At 44.2% G+C, this 15,116-nt stretch overlaps 1 protein-coding gene across 2 annotated transcripts in view; it reads right to left on the bottom strand.

Moving 5' to 3' along the window:
* The window catches only part of KCNB1 (potassium voltage-gated channel subfamily B member 1), a 393,304-nt gene extending 379,004 nt beyond the window's left edge, over positions 1 to 14,300 (bottom strand). For both annotated transcript variants that reach the window (XM_053243527.1, XM_053243525.1), the window contains exons 1-2: positions 13,721 to 14,300; positions 10,078 to 10,742 (exon numbers count right to left, since the gene is read on the bottom strand). In XM_053243527.1, the coding sequence (XP_053099502.1) occupies positions 10,078 to 10,644 (567 nt within the window). In that variant the 5' untranslated portion in view covers positions 10,645 to 10,742; positions 13,721 to 14,300. The remainder of the gene's footprint in view (positions 1 to 10,077; positions 10,743 to 13,720) is intronic.
* Between the last annotated feature and the right edge of the window lie 816 nt (positions 14,301 to 15,116).

Below are 15,116 nucleotides of genomic sequence, written 5' to 3'. Positions count from 1 at the left end.
CTCTGGATTGCAACCTGGCAACTCTAAATAATTCACATGTCCCAACACTGCTCATCTCTTAATTTGTAGCTAAACTCAAATAGCCGCATCTAATAAAGGATTTCTTTCCCATTCCTTAATTCACAACTGATTCACACAACCTGCCAGGCAGGAATCCACAAATGTAGACTTAGCTCACTAGCCAGTGTGCCATTATTTGGGGTGGCTACCAATCCCCTCTCTTCCTTCAGATCCTTTTGTAGCATACAGGCAGAAGTCTTAGGAGAGAAGTGGGTCTTCTGTCATTTGCACAGGGATATGGAGATTGTAAGAAACAGTGGGAGCTCTCTCCTCCTGTTTGGAGGAGCTCCAAGCTCCTCCTTGGAGAGGAGAGCTGGTCTTGTGGTAGCAGCATGACTTGTCCCCATAGCTAAGCAGGGTCTGCCCTGGTTGCATATGAATGGGAGACTTGATGTGTGAGCACTGCAAGATTTTCCCTTCAGGGGATGAAGCTGCTCTGGGAAGAGCAGAAGGTTTCAAGTTCCCTCTCTGGCTTCTCCAAGATAGGGCTGAGAGAGATTCCTGCCTGGAACCTTGGACTCTGAGAAGCTGCTGCCAGTCTGTGAAGACAATATTGAGCTAGATAGACCAATGGTCTGACTCAGTATATGGCAGTTTCCTATGTTGCTGCTCAGAAAGGATTCCAGATGTTTCTTACCTTCTCAGAAATGGTAGTGGAAATCAGATCTGGGTTGTGCTGTGTGTCCTACTCACCAGAGGTTTAGAAGCACTTGCCACTGGCAAATGGATTTGAAGATGCCTACTACCAGGACAGGACACAGGTTCCGGTGCTTATAGTGAGCACATCACCTCCTAAATGCACACTGTAGCCAGATAGGGAAATTCAAAAGTTGCACATTACAGATTCTTCTCTGAGGGTTCATGATATTAACAATGAATTTTACTGGTAAAACTAACTGATTTATTTTTTTAAAAAAACAACACAGAGGGGAGAGAGGAAATGAGAAGATGCTGGGCGCCAAGTGGTTAATGGGTCAGTGTAAACATTTACTAGAATAGTTAATAGATCTATAGATTTTTTTAAGGTCACCAAAGCAATTTAGAATGAGTTCAACTGACTGCCTCTATAATGCTGGCCACAGCTGCTTCTCTGGCAATTCCTGCATTACTCCTAATGATTTGATCAGACATTGGGTTCCCCATAGGAATGTGACGCATTTCTGGAAAATAAAATAAAAAGCCTTTTCTTGGAAAGGAAGAGAAAAAAATACTGTTGATCTTTTGGTCACCAGACAATGCCACCTGCTCCACACAAAGGAGGATATTTACGAAGCAGTTGCATACAGTGGGCTGGGATGGACTTGAAATGTGTGCATACTGGAGTCACCAAATGATTTTAATCAGGCACAGCTACTTCACCCGTAATAATACAGCAGAGCCTAAAATCTATATTCAGCCCTTAGAGGAGATGAACTTATGATGGGGACAAGCCCCCGCCCCCCCACACAGAAAGACGTTGTTGTAGTAACTTTGATAAAATTGCAAAGGGCTCCACACTGGATTGGAAAAGAGAGGTTGGGGAGGGTGTGTTAGTGTAGACCAAGGTTTCCCAACCATTGGTACTCCAGATGTTGCTAAACTGCAACTTCCATCACCCTCAGCTACAATTTACTGTGGCTGGGAATGATGGGAGTTGTAGTTCAGCAACAGCAGGAGCACCACAGGTTGGGAATCCCTGGTGTAGATAATACAGAGCAGGGGTATAACAAGGCTGGAGGGGGCCCAGAGATAAAATTTTAAAATGGGCCCCTCGCTGATACACACACACACACACACACACTCACACACTATTTATTTATTTATTTATTTATTTACCACCTTTTGTTAAATGACAACCCCAAGGCGGTTTACAAAAATTAAAACATACAATAAAAAGGCAAAAAAAAAAAATCAAGCTAAAAAATATAAAAACTAGGGGTGTGCACGGAACTGCACACCTGCGGTCCGGCACTGTGGAGGGGGTCCCTTTAAGGGCGGGGAGGGTTTACTTACCCCTCCTGCCGCTTTGCCCCCTCCAGCGCCCGTAGTTATTGTAGAAATTGGGGCGGCAGGATACCTCCCCGCCGCCCCTTCTTGTTCTGCAATTCAAAAGGCTGCAACAAGCCTTCTGCGCACGCGCATGCAGCGCGGCGCACAAGCTTCACATTGACCCGATGCGACGGGTAGACTGGGCCTCCGACCGCCGGAGGCCCGGTCTACCTGGCCTTGTCCCGGCGGGTAGACCGGGCCTCTGGCGGTCAGAGGCCCGGTCTACTCGGCCTCGTCCCGGTGGGTAGACCGGGCCTCCGGCGGTCGGAGGCCCGGTCTACCTGTCGCGTCGGGTTGACGTGAAGCTCGCGCACCGCACCGCGTGCGCAGAAGGCTTGTTGCAGCCTTTTGAATTGCGGAGCAAGGAGGGGCGGCGGGGAGGTATCCTGCCGCCCCAATTTCTACAATAACTACGGGCGCTGGAGGGGGCAAAGCGGCGGGAGGGGTAAGTAAACCCTCCCCGCCCTTAAAGGGTTCCCCTCCACCCGGACCGGACCAGCCAGGTCCAAACCGGTCCGGACGGTCCGGAGGCCTTTACAATGGCCTCTGGACCGGACCGGTCCCACCCCTAATAAAAACATATAAAATACAGGCATAAAAACAATACAACAGGTAAAAACACACAGAAGCAGCAGTAAAAACGATTATGTAAAAGCCTGGATAAAAAGCCAAGTTTTAACAAGCTTTCTAAAAGCCGTGATGGAGTCCGAGGAGCGAACTTCACAATATATAGTCATGTGACATGCCTCTGGGGGGCTCCTCGAGGCGTGGGGGCCCCCAGGCAGCTGCCTCCCCTTGCCTAATAGTAGTTACGCCCCTGATACTGAGCTAGATGGACCAATGGTCCAATTAGTGCTAAGTAAAAAGGCACCTTTTCATCAAGTGGAAATTCTCTTATGTCTAGCAAAGGGAAAGCAAATGGCCCTATACAACTTTAGCACAGCATCCCTTCAGTGGCTGTTGCTGGGGTCTACCTTGTATGTTTCTTTTTAGATTGTGAGCCCTTTGGGGACAGGGGAGCCCCCCCCCCCCCTCTCTCTCTCTCTCTCTCTCTCTTTATTTTATAATTTCTATCCCGCTCTTCTTCCAAGGAGCCCAGAGCAGTGTACATACTTAGGTTTCTCTTCACAACAACCCTTTGAAGTAGGTTAGGCTGAGAGAGAAGTGACTGGCCCAGAGTCATCCAGCAAGTATCATGGAATCTCTCTCTCTCTCTCTCTCACACACACACACACACACACACACCACTTTGCGAACTTTGGTGAAAAGTGGTATATAAATATTTGTCTGCGGTTTCCACCAACTCATTTGGTGGCTACTCGGGAATGGGCCTTCTCCGTTGCTGCCCCTGGACTTTTGAATGTGCTCCCTATTAAAATAAGAGCCTCCCCATCACTGGCACTGGCAATTTTTTGGAAGGCACATTCATTAACCCAGGCTTTTAATTAGATTTATAGTTTTAATATTGGGTTTTAAATGTTTTCAATGATTTTAATTCTTAATTCATTTGATGTTTTAAATTATTTTAATTGTAAGCCACCCAGAGATGCATGTTTTGGGTGGTATAGAAATATTTTAAATAAAAAATAAAATAAATAAATACTACTACTACTACTAGTAGTAGTAGTAGTAGCAGAAGCAGCAGCAGCAGCAGTTTCCCCCTCTTCTTCTAAAGCTTCAAACAGCTCTGTATTCCTGAATCTTTCCCCTTGCAAGTCAAACAGCAGCTATGGGGGGCTATTTAAACTGAGGAAAGGCTCAGGAGAAAGGTTGAAACACCACTCCTCCACCCTACTGCTCTGAACAAATTCAGAGCCTCGTGCACCTGTTTAAGGCCAATACTAGATTTGATAACCATCTTGCCCAACACATGTGCTTAGGCCCACAGCCTAGTCCAAGGTTCTGCTCAACCTTGGGTCCCCAGATGATGTGGGACCAAAATTCCCATCAACCCCAATCACAATGGCCTTTGGGGCTGGGGCTGATGGGAGTTGCAGTCCAATAACAGCTGGGGATCCAAGGTTGAGAACCCCTGGACTAGTTGCTTCACAGGATTCCATTCTTTTAGACTGGATCAATGAATCTAGGGAGTGACTACCACTGCTTATGACCGATAAGAATAAATAAGTCTTAATTTAAGATGTATAGTGAAAAATCACCTAAATTTCTTAACTCTTTTTTAGCTTGGCTCAGGGTCAGCAACCTTGGTAGTCAAACTGTTGTTGAATTACAGTGGAGGATAATGCAAGTTGTAGTTCAATAATAGCTGGAGTGCCAAAGGTTGCCTATAGTGGCTTTGTTATTTCTCCCCACTTAACCCAATCATAACATTGAGTTCTCTCTCTCCCTCTTTGCACACTCATGGTGATTTTGTGCACTTATGACTATTTCAATTTATGATTATATTCCAGATCAGCCTGTCAAGTATTTCCTCACAATTTCTGAATTGCATTAGGACTTTAGAAAACATGGGGATACATCTATGCTAAATATCAGACAAAGCTAAGCACTTAAATCCCATTGATTTAAGCTCATGCTTCATTCTACCACTGAAGCTATTGGGATGTTGAGGTACTCAGCATTGGCTGGATTGTGCCCTATTTTATTTTTATCCCCGAGGTTGCCAATGACAGCATCGTTTTGTGGGTTTTAAGGCTAAGTGGTCTATTTTAAGCAATCTTGTGAACAGTTCAGTACCTCCCCCCAGAACTAAAATATATATATCATACTTGAGGAAAGATTTCTTAGAAATAGTTACTAATGAATTCAAGACACAGCTTTGACAGCAAGATACATTTGGAGGAGGAAAAAGGTTAGTACGTTAAGGCTGCAGTCCTAAACTGTAAAGGAGTAAGACCTTTTGAACTTAGGGGGTCCGAATAATTATGCAAAGGATGTTAGGCAGCAAAATGGTCGTGATTAAGAAGCACCAAACTCTGTGTTTGCTGAAACATCTGATGAATCACAGCCCCATCTGCATAAACATTACCAAAAAATCTTACCAATGGCAACCTATATCGGAACAGCAACAACACTCCTGCAATCCAATCCACTCTAGAGAAGTAAACACTCCTGCAATTGCTAAGTGCATTTACTCTGGACATTTTTCTCAGAAGACAAACCCAGAATGGATTTCACTTATAAATCACAAAAGACACTTATTTGGCAAGGATGACCATCCTCAGATACAATGGACCATGAACATCAACAGTCTCTAATGGATTTTGATTCCATGCCACAGACAGCCTAAGCCGGAGGCTGATGTTCTGGGATCCTGTATGCATGCCAAAATACCCTTATAAATTATTAACTGTCAGTGCTGTGACATCTGAAATAAAAAAATAAAAGAGGCAGGCTGGATGTGTCTGTTGTGAGAAATAGAAATGACAATTGGTTTTTGAAAGCTGCACAACATCCCTTTTCCCGACACCCTGCATCAGATGTCCCTCAATCTTTGAAATGCCTTCCCAGAACTTTAAAGGAATGATCCATTTATTTTACTAGCACCTACCATGCCCAAGCAAAATGAAATACATGGACTTACTCCAGTGGCAGGCATGTCATTTACATATAGCAGCACACAATATCTCAAGAAGGTGCCACGGACCAGAAAAATGCACCACCTCTTATAACGGTTTGCTTTATTAGCAGTGGTTTCCCAGCCTTCTCTCTCCAGAAAATACCAAGAAGCTCACAAGTTTATGCCACAGAGGCCCTATTCAGACATCATGCTGCACTTGTGCACAGGTGGCTGTACACATGTACATGTGTTTGTGTGAACAACTGTACATGTGTTCTCTTTAAAGATGAACCTGGGTACAGGTCCCTCAAATGTATGGTAGAGCTAGGAAGTGTACTACTGTAATGTGTATTGAATATAATATGAGAATAAGTGTCTATGCATACAGATCTATACCTGTGTACACTGTATCCCAAGGATGCACAACTTTGGCCCTCTTGCAGATGCCGAACTACAACTCCCATCATCCCTGATTATTAGCCACTGGGGATGATGGGAGCTGTAGTCCAAAAAGAGCCGGAGAGCCCAGCCCTGCTGTACACAGATTGTGTGTTGAACAAAATGTGTGAAGAGGGCTACAGCCTTTGCTCATTGCAGAAGATTCTAGGGAATGCTCAATTTTCCCAGGAAAATTGGCAAGACTTTTTGAACCTTCCTTACGAGATAAGGCTACAATTTTGGGGGCTTTTTAGTTTAGCAAAAAGGAGACTAAAGGGGAGACATGATATAGGTTAATAGAACTGGGCGTGGTTTGGATAACATGGAACTCTCTGCCATGGGATTTGGTAATGGCCACCAGCTTGGTGGTAAATTAGACAAATTCATGGAGGTCAAGTCTATCAGTGGCTATTAATCTTGAAGGCTATTCAAGATTGCTATATATAATACAATAGGCTGCCTTCATGCTCAAAGGCAGGGTGCCTCCAAATACCAGTTGCAGAGGAGCAGCAGCGGGAGCCATTTCATTTAACTTACTTATAACTATGTAAACCACTTTAGGAACTTTGTTGAAAAGCAGTATATAAATATCCATCGTATTTGTATTTCAGCATGCCTTCATTTCCTGGTCGTGTGGCTTCCCAAGGCAGCTGGTGGGCCATGATATGAAACAGCAGGGGCGCCTAGATAGGCCTTAGTCTGGTCCAGCAAGGCTGTTCTTATGAGCACGAACCCCCACAACATACCTCTCCGGCTGTATCATGAACAGGAAGATTTATAATGATGAGCAAGTTTTATCCTTTTAATTTTTGTGTCAAGTGCCATGAGACGCAGGTTTTTGGTGGTATAGAAATGTGCCCGGTAAATGGGCAAAGAGGCACCTTTTTAACGTGGTGATTCTCGTTATTTAGCAGGGGGAGAGCAACTGGCCCTATCCACCCCCAGCACAGCATCCCTCCAGTGGCTGTTGCTGGTCTATCTTATGTTTCTTTTCGGATAGTGAGCCCTTTGGGGACAGGGAGCCATCTTATTTATTTATTATTTCTCTATGTAAACTGCCATTTTTGGAAGTGTGGTATAGAAATCAATCAAACAAACAAACAAATAAATAAATAAATAAAACTTCGCAGGCATGGTGTTGCCAATAGGAATATGCAGCTTCAAAGTCATATGGTAGCTTCAAAGTCCTAATTACCTGCCAATAATAATAAAATAAGATGTCATGTAAGGAAGTTGCTTTTCCATTATTGATCTTCTCACTGAGGAACACCGGACAAATGGTCAAGCCGTCAAGGAACCCTAGATTTCCCCAGAACACAGTCTGAAAACTACTGCTTTACTCTGAGACCATACTTTCTTTGTCTCTGACACCTTATGCTTTCCAGTTCTAAAAATACAGGTTGCCAACATGTTCATTTCTTTGCAGGCATGGTGTAGCCAATAGGAATATGCAGCTTCAAAGTCATATGGTAGCTTCAAAGTCCTAATGACCTGCCAAGTATGATGGTGGTTTTTAGAGCCTTAATCATTCTAAAGTGCATCACACCTGTCCCCACTGCAAACAAAAATGCAGATTAATCTTAAGGATGGCTTTTTACATCTGCCTTTCACAAATGACTCGAGTATAACCTGATTTAGACATTATGCTGCACAAGTGTACAGATGTCAGTACACTCATACACATGTTTGTTTGCTAACTGGGCAAAGAGGCACCTTTTTAACATGGTGATTCTCTTTATTTCACAGGGGGAGAGTAACTGGCCCTATCCACCCCCAGCACAGTACCTCCAGTGACTGTTGCTGGTGTCTATCTTGCATTTCTTTTTAGATTGTGAGCCCTTTGGGGTCAGGTAGCCATCTTATTTATTTATTTGTTGTTTCTCTATGTAAACCGCTTTGGAAACATTTATTGAAAAGCAGTATATAAATAGTTGTTGGAATGACTGTATCTGTGTACATTTTTAAAGTGAACCTGCATACAGGCAGTGTACTTCTGTACCTGCATTCAATATAACATATGAATGACTGTACCTGTGTACACTGTAGACTCGTCATATGAGTGTTAAGCATAGTGTGTGAATGGGCCTTATGTGTATATGGTATTTGAGTATCTCTAGCTTGAGGATGCAGCAACTTAAGAAGCTGTCTTCAGTATCCAAAACAGAAACACAGAAACACCCACAATAAATATCACACTCAGAAGGAGTATGAAACCTAATAGAACATTTTAAAAGACCATGTTCTGGGCCCTATTCAGAAAATTAGGAACATAGTGGGTAGTTACATCTCTTCTACTGCTGTATTGACAGGATCTTCCTTTTCCACATGCCTTACATTAAGGCAACAGATAAGGTCACATACTGGGCCGTCTGTTGGAATGGAGGATGGAAAGGAATGTTTCCACTGAATATATGAAGTTTCTTTATGCTTTAGGTCCATATTTCCTATTTCCCATTCTGGTCAGTAGAAGCTCTCTCAAGTCTTCATCAGAGTTCTTTCACAACTTAGCTTCTTGACATCCTTTTAAGTGGAGATGCAAGTAAGGGGACTTAACACCTTCTGTATCCCAGTTATACAGAATATTACATTCTAGTTATACTAGAATATACAGTATACTGTACATTCTACCACTGAGCTAAGGACCAAGCTCACTGACTTTCTTTTCCACTTTTCAGCACAGCAGCCAGCCATGAGGTACTAGATTCTAGAGTAGACAGACTTCCAATTCCCCAGTTTGCCCCGTTCTTGGCTGAAGGACAAGGCAGGCAGGCCTCCCATCATCTGCAACTTATCTCTTTGTGATAAATGTTTAAGATAGGAGGAAATGGCATGTAACATAGAAATACTCATTGAAGCTACAGTCATCAGAGATAATCATGTGGAATTTGTGCACATCGTTTCTGGATTTACCCAACAGGTGGGTGGAATTTACTCATTATCTGTACTTCGGACTGAAGCCTAGCATACCCTGTGCAGATGCAATGTTTGGAAGATTTGCCATAGTTGTAGAAGACTGGCTGTGGACTCTGCTTAAAGCAAAACAAAAAGGGTTTGCCAAAAATGCTTGAAACCAGAAATGATAAAAAAAAATAATAAAAATAATGCATTAAATAACCAATGTAGCAGCTGGTTCACTGCCTTCAGAAAAGATAACAGCTGGCACATACAAGAAAACACTACTGTCCAATGATGTGTGAGCAGGGATGAAAGGAGGAATACACTTGATGAATTTAAATAAAAAGAGCTTCAGGTTTGCATAATAGGATGGTATATCACTTTTCATATTTACCTCCCCATATGCTACTCTGTTATTTTGGGTTATTGCCTAATAAATTCATGCAAGTTCCCTTTTTTTTTTTTTTAACAGTGCTGAATTTAGTTGTTACCAAAGCAACAATACAGTTTATAAAGATAAAATTATCCCAATATACTCTTGTAGAAGAGAAAGAGCCCATTGGTCATGAACCAAAATCTGCTATATATTGCACCTGTACCCAAAGTCATCCATCCTGCTACAAACACTTTTCAGAAGATTTGGCAAAGCTACAACCAAACTTTCCATTATTTAAGACAATCTTATACATCTGGCTTTTGTTATATGAGATGTTTGCATAATCTGTACTGTTCAAAACATGTGCAGTCTCCCCCCACCTTTCCTATAGCAATCAATAAAAATATCAAGAAAAGTGCATGTTATGCAGAATGACATGCTGATATTTCCCCCACTTACCCAAATCCTTCCTCTTAGAAGTAATACCTAGAAGTAATACTTAATCAATACTTCCTTTAGAAGTAATATGTAATTAAAACTCTAATATGCAAGTACAGAAAAACCACCAGAGACTTCAGGGAACTTAGTAACTGGGCTTGTGCATGCCCTTTGATGTGGAAAAGGCCCAAATGCTATAGCAATGAATAATAGCCAAGACAGTAAAATAAAATTTAAAAAAACCTGGAAGAGCATATCCCCCAAACACCATGATGGCCAATATATGCAAACCCCTACCCAAGACTTATACTTTTAACATTACCTTGGCCGCTACAGAAGAATTGGGCTTCTCCAGAAGGTCCCAGAGCTTTTTCCTCTTCTCGGCACAGCAGGTATTATCAAACTCCTCTCCTTCCCTATCCCGCATGGTTTCGGCTTCTCTCTTGAGCTCCTCGTTCATCTGCTCCTTCTTCTGGTGGTACCTTGCTTGACAACAGGACTCCAGATAGATCTCATCGATCCCCCAATAGTCCAGCTCTTGACTGAAGGACAATGCACACATCTCCTCCATCATGTGCAACTTGCCTGTGCGGTAAAAGTTCAAGATAGAAGTAAATGCCCCTGGGTGTCTATCAAAGAAATACTCATTCTCCTCCAAGTTGTAGTCATCGCATATATCCATAAGGGTTTCGTGGGTGTTGCAGTCTCTGAGCTTACCTAACCTTGTCCGTGGTAACCTGTCCAAGGTTCTCCACAAAACCTCATGAGCCAAGCCACCTACATTAAGCTTGACCCTCCTGGAGCAGGCTTTGCTCCTGACAATCTCCATGGGATCTGGAGGCAAAGAGGTAGTAGATCGAGATCCATGCTTATTCATCCCTGCAGGCATTGCTCTTCTCTACAAAGCTGCAACAGGCCAACAAAAGCTTCCAGGGCACTCACACTTCTGAGTAGGAGCTCTTCACCGGTTCTCCTTCTCTTCCATGCCTGCAAGAGAAAGAATCCGTGGAGCCACTGGTGAATACTGAGAACTAAAATAAAATTAGAGCCTCTTCCTTTGCTCCTGGGCTGCCTGCTTGATCAATTAATCAGACAGACGGACACATAACTCGGGCAAATAGCTGGGTTAGCCTGCTTGAAAGAGCACAGCAGCAGCAGACTGGCTGCAAAGAGCACAGGTCGCTGTTCAGTCTCATGGTGCTGAAACTGAACAGACTGCCTTAGACTAGAGGGTTAAAGGGAAAGAAAAACAAAAACAAAACTGGTGAGACAGCTAGTGTTTTGTCACCAAGCACAAGACGGCTAGCTCAACACATGGGAAGAGCCTATTCGAATGGAAGGGAACCCTTGGTGCTGTCTACACCCTGAAGTGCTGAAGAAGATTCCCTAATGCACGTGGTCCCCAGCTTCTGGACAAGCCACTGTGGTGAGGTGTATGCAGTTGTGCCTGGATGGCTCACACACAGCTGAGTGGCAGCTCAAGGGGGCAGTACCCATTTTAGTTTATTTGCTCTCCATGAAGTCATATGTATTCCAGATGCTCCTCATCTCTACTCTTAAAAACAAACACTCAGATGGGTGGAAATCTATTTCTGAACTACGCAGTTTACATATTATATTGACTAATTATCTTATTTAGGGGGAAAGGGGTTTTTTTAAAATGCTTTTAAAAATTAAGAATTTTTTTTAAAAAACAACAACAGCAATGTATATAGCTATAAAGTCTAGTACTCCCCCCCCCACACCACATTATCTCCATGCGTTCTATTCCCTTCCCCCTTTTTTTACACAGACCGATGTCCTAACTAGGGAGGGACTTGATTCTAAGCGATGTCCTCGCACACAAAAAAGAAGGTGAATGCTTGCTTTAGGCTTTAGATTTTGGAAAGAGAAAGGCAGGAAATTAGATTGGGGGGGGACCCCAAGTTAAATGCAACAAGGTTTCTATGGTGCTGAGAGATGTTCTGGCCTTCACTGTTTCATCTGAAAAGGGCAAGCCATTTGCATTCCATTTTGCAGAGACTGCATGTACCTCAGAAACATAAACAGAGAAACCAGGTTATACACCCATCCATTGGCATGCTATGTGATTCAAACATGGACCTTTCATGTATCTTTTACAGCCCACTGCATATAGTATTGTATATGGGGAAGGGACAGGTACCAAGGCATGTAAATTGGTATAATAAAATAGAAATCTCCACACATCACATTTTAATACATGGGTATGCAGATTGAATATAAATTAACAGTGGGGTCCCCAGGAACCAAAGTCCTGAAGTAAATTCTGTTTAATTCACTGGGAGTTACTTCACTGGGAATTACTTCCAAGTAAATGTGTTTTAGGAATGAAGTATAAATGTGCAGTTGTTACCTATGGCCTCCAAACATCAAAATATTTCTGGTCTGATACATGATTTAACTACGTATCCCTGGGTCACTCTTTTTTCTCCCCCCCCCCAAGGTAGAACTGTGAACTTTAAAAAAGCACCCAACTGTTGGGGCTACTTTATTCTTTCTTAGCTACTCAGAGAAACAGCACATTCCCACACTAGTTGTCATCTGTGCTCCTCATCCGTTACCTGTCTATAAATTTAACCCAAAGGTGTTAGGGGCACAGGCCAGCTGAAACAAATGGTTTATGTGAAGACACTTAATTACACACCCTGCTTTGCAACGTACACCTTCATTTAACACGGAGAAAGCCTTGCACGTTGGAGCAAAAGCAAATAAGAGGCCCCCGCCTGATAATTCTGTGAGCTTGGAGGTAGAGCTCTTTGAAGGGAAGGACAGATTGGCCATGAGTTAAACACAACCAGCTTATTTTTATTAACTTCTTATTAACTTATTTTTTATTAACGTCTTCCCCCTCCATTAAGCCCTGACAACAAACATACACCAAAAGGCAATGTCATAAATGGCCAGCAGATGACACTTAAACAACCACTTAGTCTGGCCTGGCAATGGATTAGTGGGCCTGTACTGGTCCCATTCGATAAGAGATTGCATCCATGTGTTGTGGGGGAAACAGACTTTTCAGTAACTTTTGGCTTACAGAAGTTCTCCAGTGAAATGGGTGAATGAGGCAGAAGATAGTTATTGCAATATGCTGAACGAAGGCATTGGGAGGCCAAATCTATTAAATTGACAAGAAATTGCATTTTGTGTTCCGTTAGAGAGGGCGGTGTGTGTGTGTGTACAGTATGCTCTTGGGCATTAGGCTTGCTTCCAAGCATCTCTGTTGAAAAAGGGCGGTGGGTCATATATAGTTCTTATTTCAGTTCTCCTCAACAACGCACTGAAGGGGTTATAAACGGCTCCCATTTAAGTATATCAGATAGAAATTATACCTGTGTGTGTGTGTGTGCCGGGGTGGTGGTGGGGGGAAGGTGATCAGCTCAGTTTCTCTAATTGAACAGGGACAAGCACAGCCCTGAAAAATAATAAAAGGGGGTGGGGGCTGAAGAATATCCCCCAACGAAACGCTCACTCACAGGAATCGTCAAAACAAACAGCAACAAAATGCAGCCCACAGAGACAGCTGCCTCCTTGCAGCTCTGCTCGCACTGTTGCTTACCCAAGATGGCATGAAAGCAAAAATCCTGCGAAAAAGATGGGAAACGGCTCTTCCCCCCCCCCCCCACCCCGCGCCTACCATCCCCTCTAGACTCATTGCGCTCAAGAAGGGTTTCAAGGGAACGGCCAGAGCCCACCACACGTCTCGGATCATCGCACTGGGGAGCGGGACCCCCAGAGCCGCCCCCTAATCCTCAACCCCCCGCGCCCCCCTTGATCCTTCAACCCCCCCCCCGCCCCCCAAGACAGCCTGCGTATCCAAACACCGAGCCAAGACCTGCCCTTCCCGGCTCGTGGGCTCCTCTCGCTAAGATTAGAACTCCGGAAAGCGCCCCAGGCTTGCTCGGCCCCCGCGACCACCCCTCTGCCTCCCCGCCCCCTCCACTTACTTCCTTGGCCACGATCCTAGAGAAACGCTGGCGGCGGGGTCGGCTTTCGGCGGAGACGAGGGCATCGGCTGGGCGGGCAGCTACATCATGCTTCAGACGGGGAGGGAGAGATCAGCAGCAGCAGCAGCAGCAAGCGGTCGCTGGCATCCTTTTCTTGCAAGCCGGGCGGGGGGTGGGGAGCTAGAAATCCAATTCCAGGGTGTTTAAAAGCCCCCCACGGCTGGAAAGGGGAGGCCGGGGAGAGCAGCGCGGTCCAAGACACCGGAAAATTGCATATCATGCCGGGATTATCTCTTTATTTCTTCCCAAGAAGCTTCTCCAAGGCCCTCATATGGTTCTGTCTGTCTTCTTCTTCTTCTTCTTCTTCTTCCCAAGCCCCACCTTCAGATCTATCGAAACCGAATATAGAGTCCGGAGTCAGAATCAGAAAGCAGGGCACCACTGAAAGAAAACGTTTCTCTCTCTCTCTCTCTTTGCTTTTTCTTTTCGTTGCTGCCCCCACCCTCTTGCTCCTTTTTGCTGTTTCTTAATGGAGATCAACAAGTCCAGTCTGAGCCTCCGGCTTCGCTCTGCAATTGTGTCCCGGAGTTTGGTTCGAAGGAATTGGAAGTTGGAGGGAAAGGAGGAGAAGAAGGCAGCGCCACCTTGAGTCCGGATGAGGCATTACAAGCAGAGTTAACACTTTGCTGTCCCGGTTGCAAGGAAGGAAGGGAAGGAAATAAACTAACTTTTTAAAAAGGAGTCCGAAGCTGAGCGTCCATCTGGACTCTCAGTTCTCTGTCAGGAATCTGCATAAACTGGGGAGAGGAGATCATACCAGTTTTGGTTTAAACTAGAAAGATGTGCCGAGTCTTTTCCTTGATTATACCCCCCACCCTTATCTTGGTTTAAGGAAAGAGTTATCATATGAGAAGACATGAAGAACTCTCCAGGCAAGCTTGATTACCCAACCATTTCATTTAAGAAGTTAAACCCTGTTGACTGCATAGAAGTGGGTGAGGTGGTAGCAGTTATTCAGCAATGAAGAGTTAGCCTTAGCCATGCTATATTTCTGATCAGGCCTTGTCACTCTTTGCTAGCATTTCAGTTCCTAAGGGTGGGTTTTTTAAATTTTGTAGCGGTGAATTTCAGTCCCCCCCTTAAAACAGGGGTTCCCAACCTTGGGTACCCTTGTCTGGTGGCTAAAGGCCACTTCCAGCCTCAGAGGCAAGATGCCTCTAAATACCAGTTGTAGGGAACAACAGCAGGAGAGAGAGGGTGTGTCCTCACCTCTTACCTGTGGTCTTCTCAGAGGCATCTGGTGGGCCACTGTGTGAAACAGGATGCTGGACTAGATAGGTCCTGGGCCTGATCCAGCAGGGCTATTCTTATGTACCCAGATGTGTTGGACTGCAAC

The sequence above is a fragment of the Hemicordylus capensis genome, chromosome 4 (assembly GCF_027244095.1).
Source record: "Hemicordylus capensis ecotype Gifberg chromosome 4, rHemCap1.1.pri, whole genome shotgun sequence".
In the NCBI taxonomy this organism is placed as follows: Eukaryota; Metazoa; Chordata; class Lepidosauria; order Squamata; family Cordylidae; genus Hemicordylus; species Hemicordylus capensis.
The sequence above is the reverse complement of the archived record's forward strand: the minus strand, read 5'-3'. Positions and strand labels throughout refer to the sequence as shown.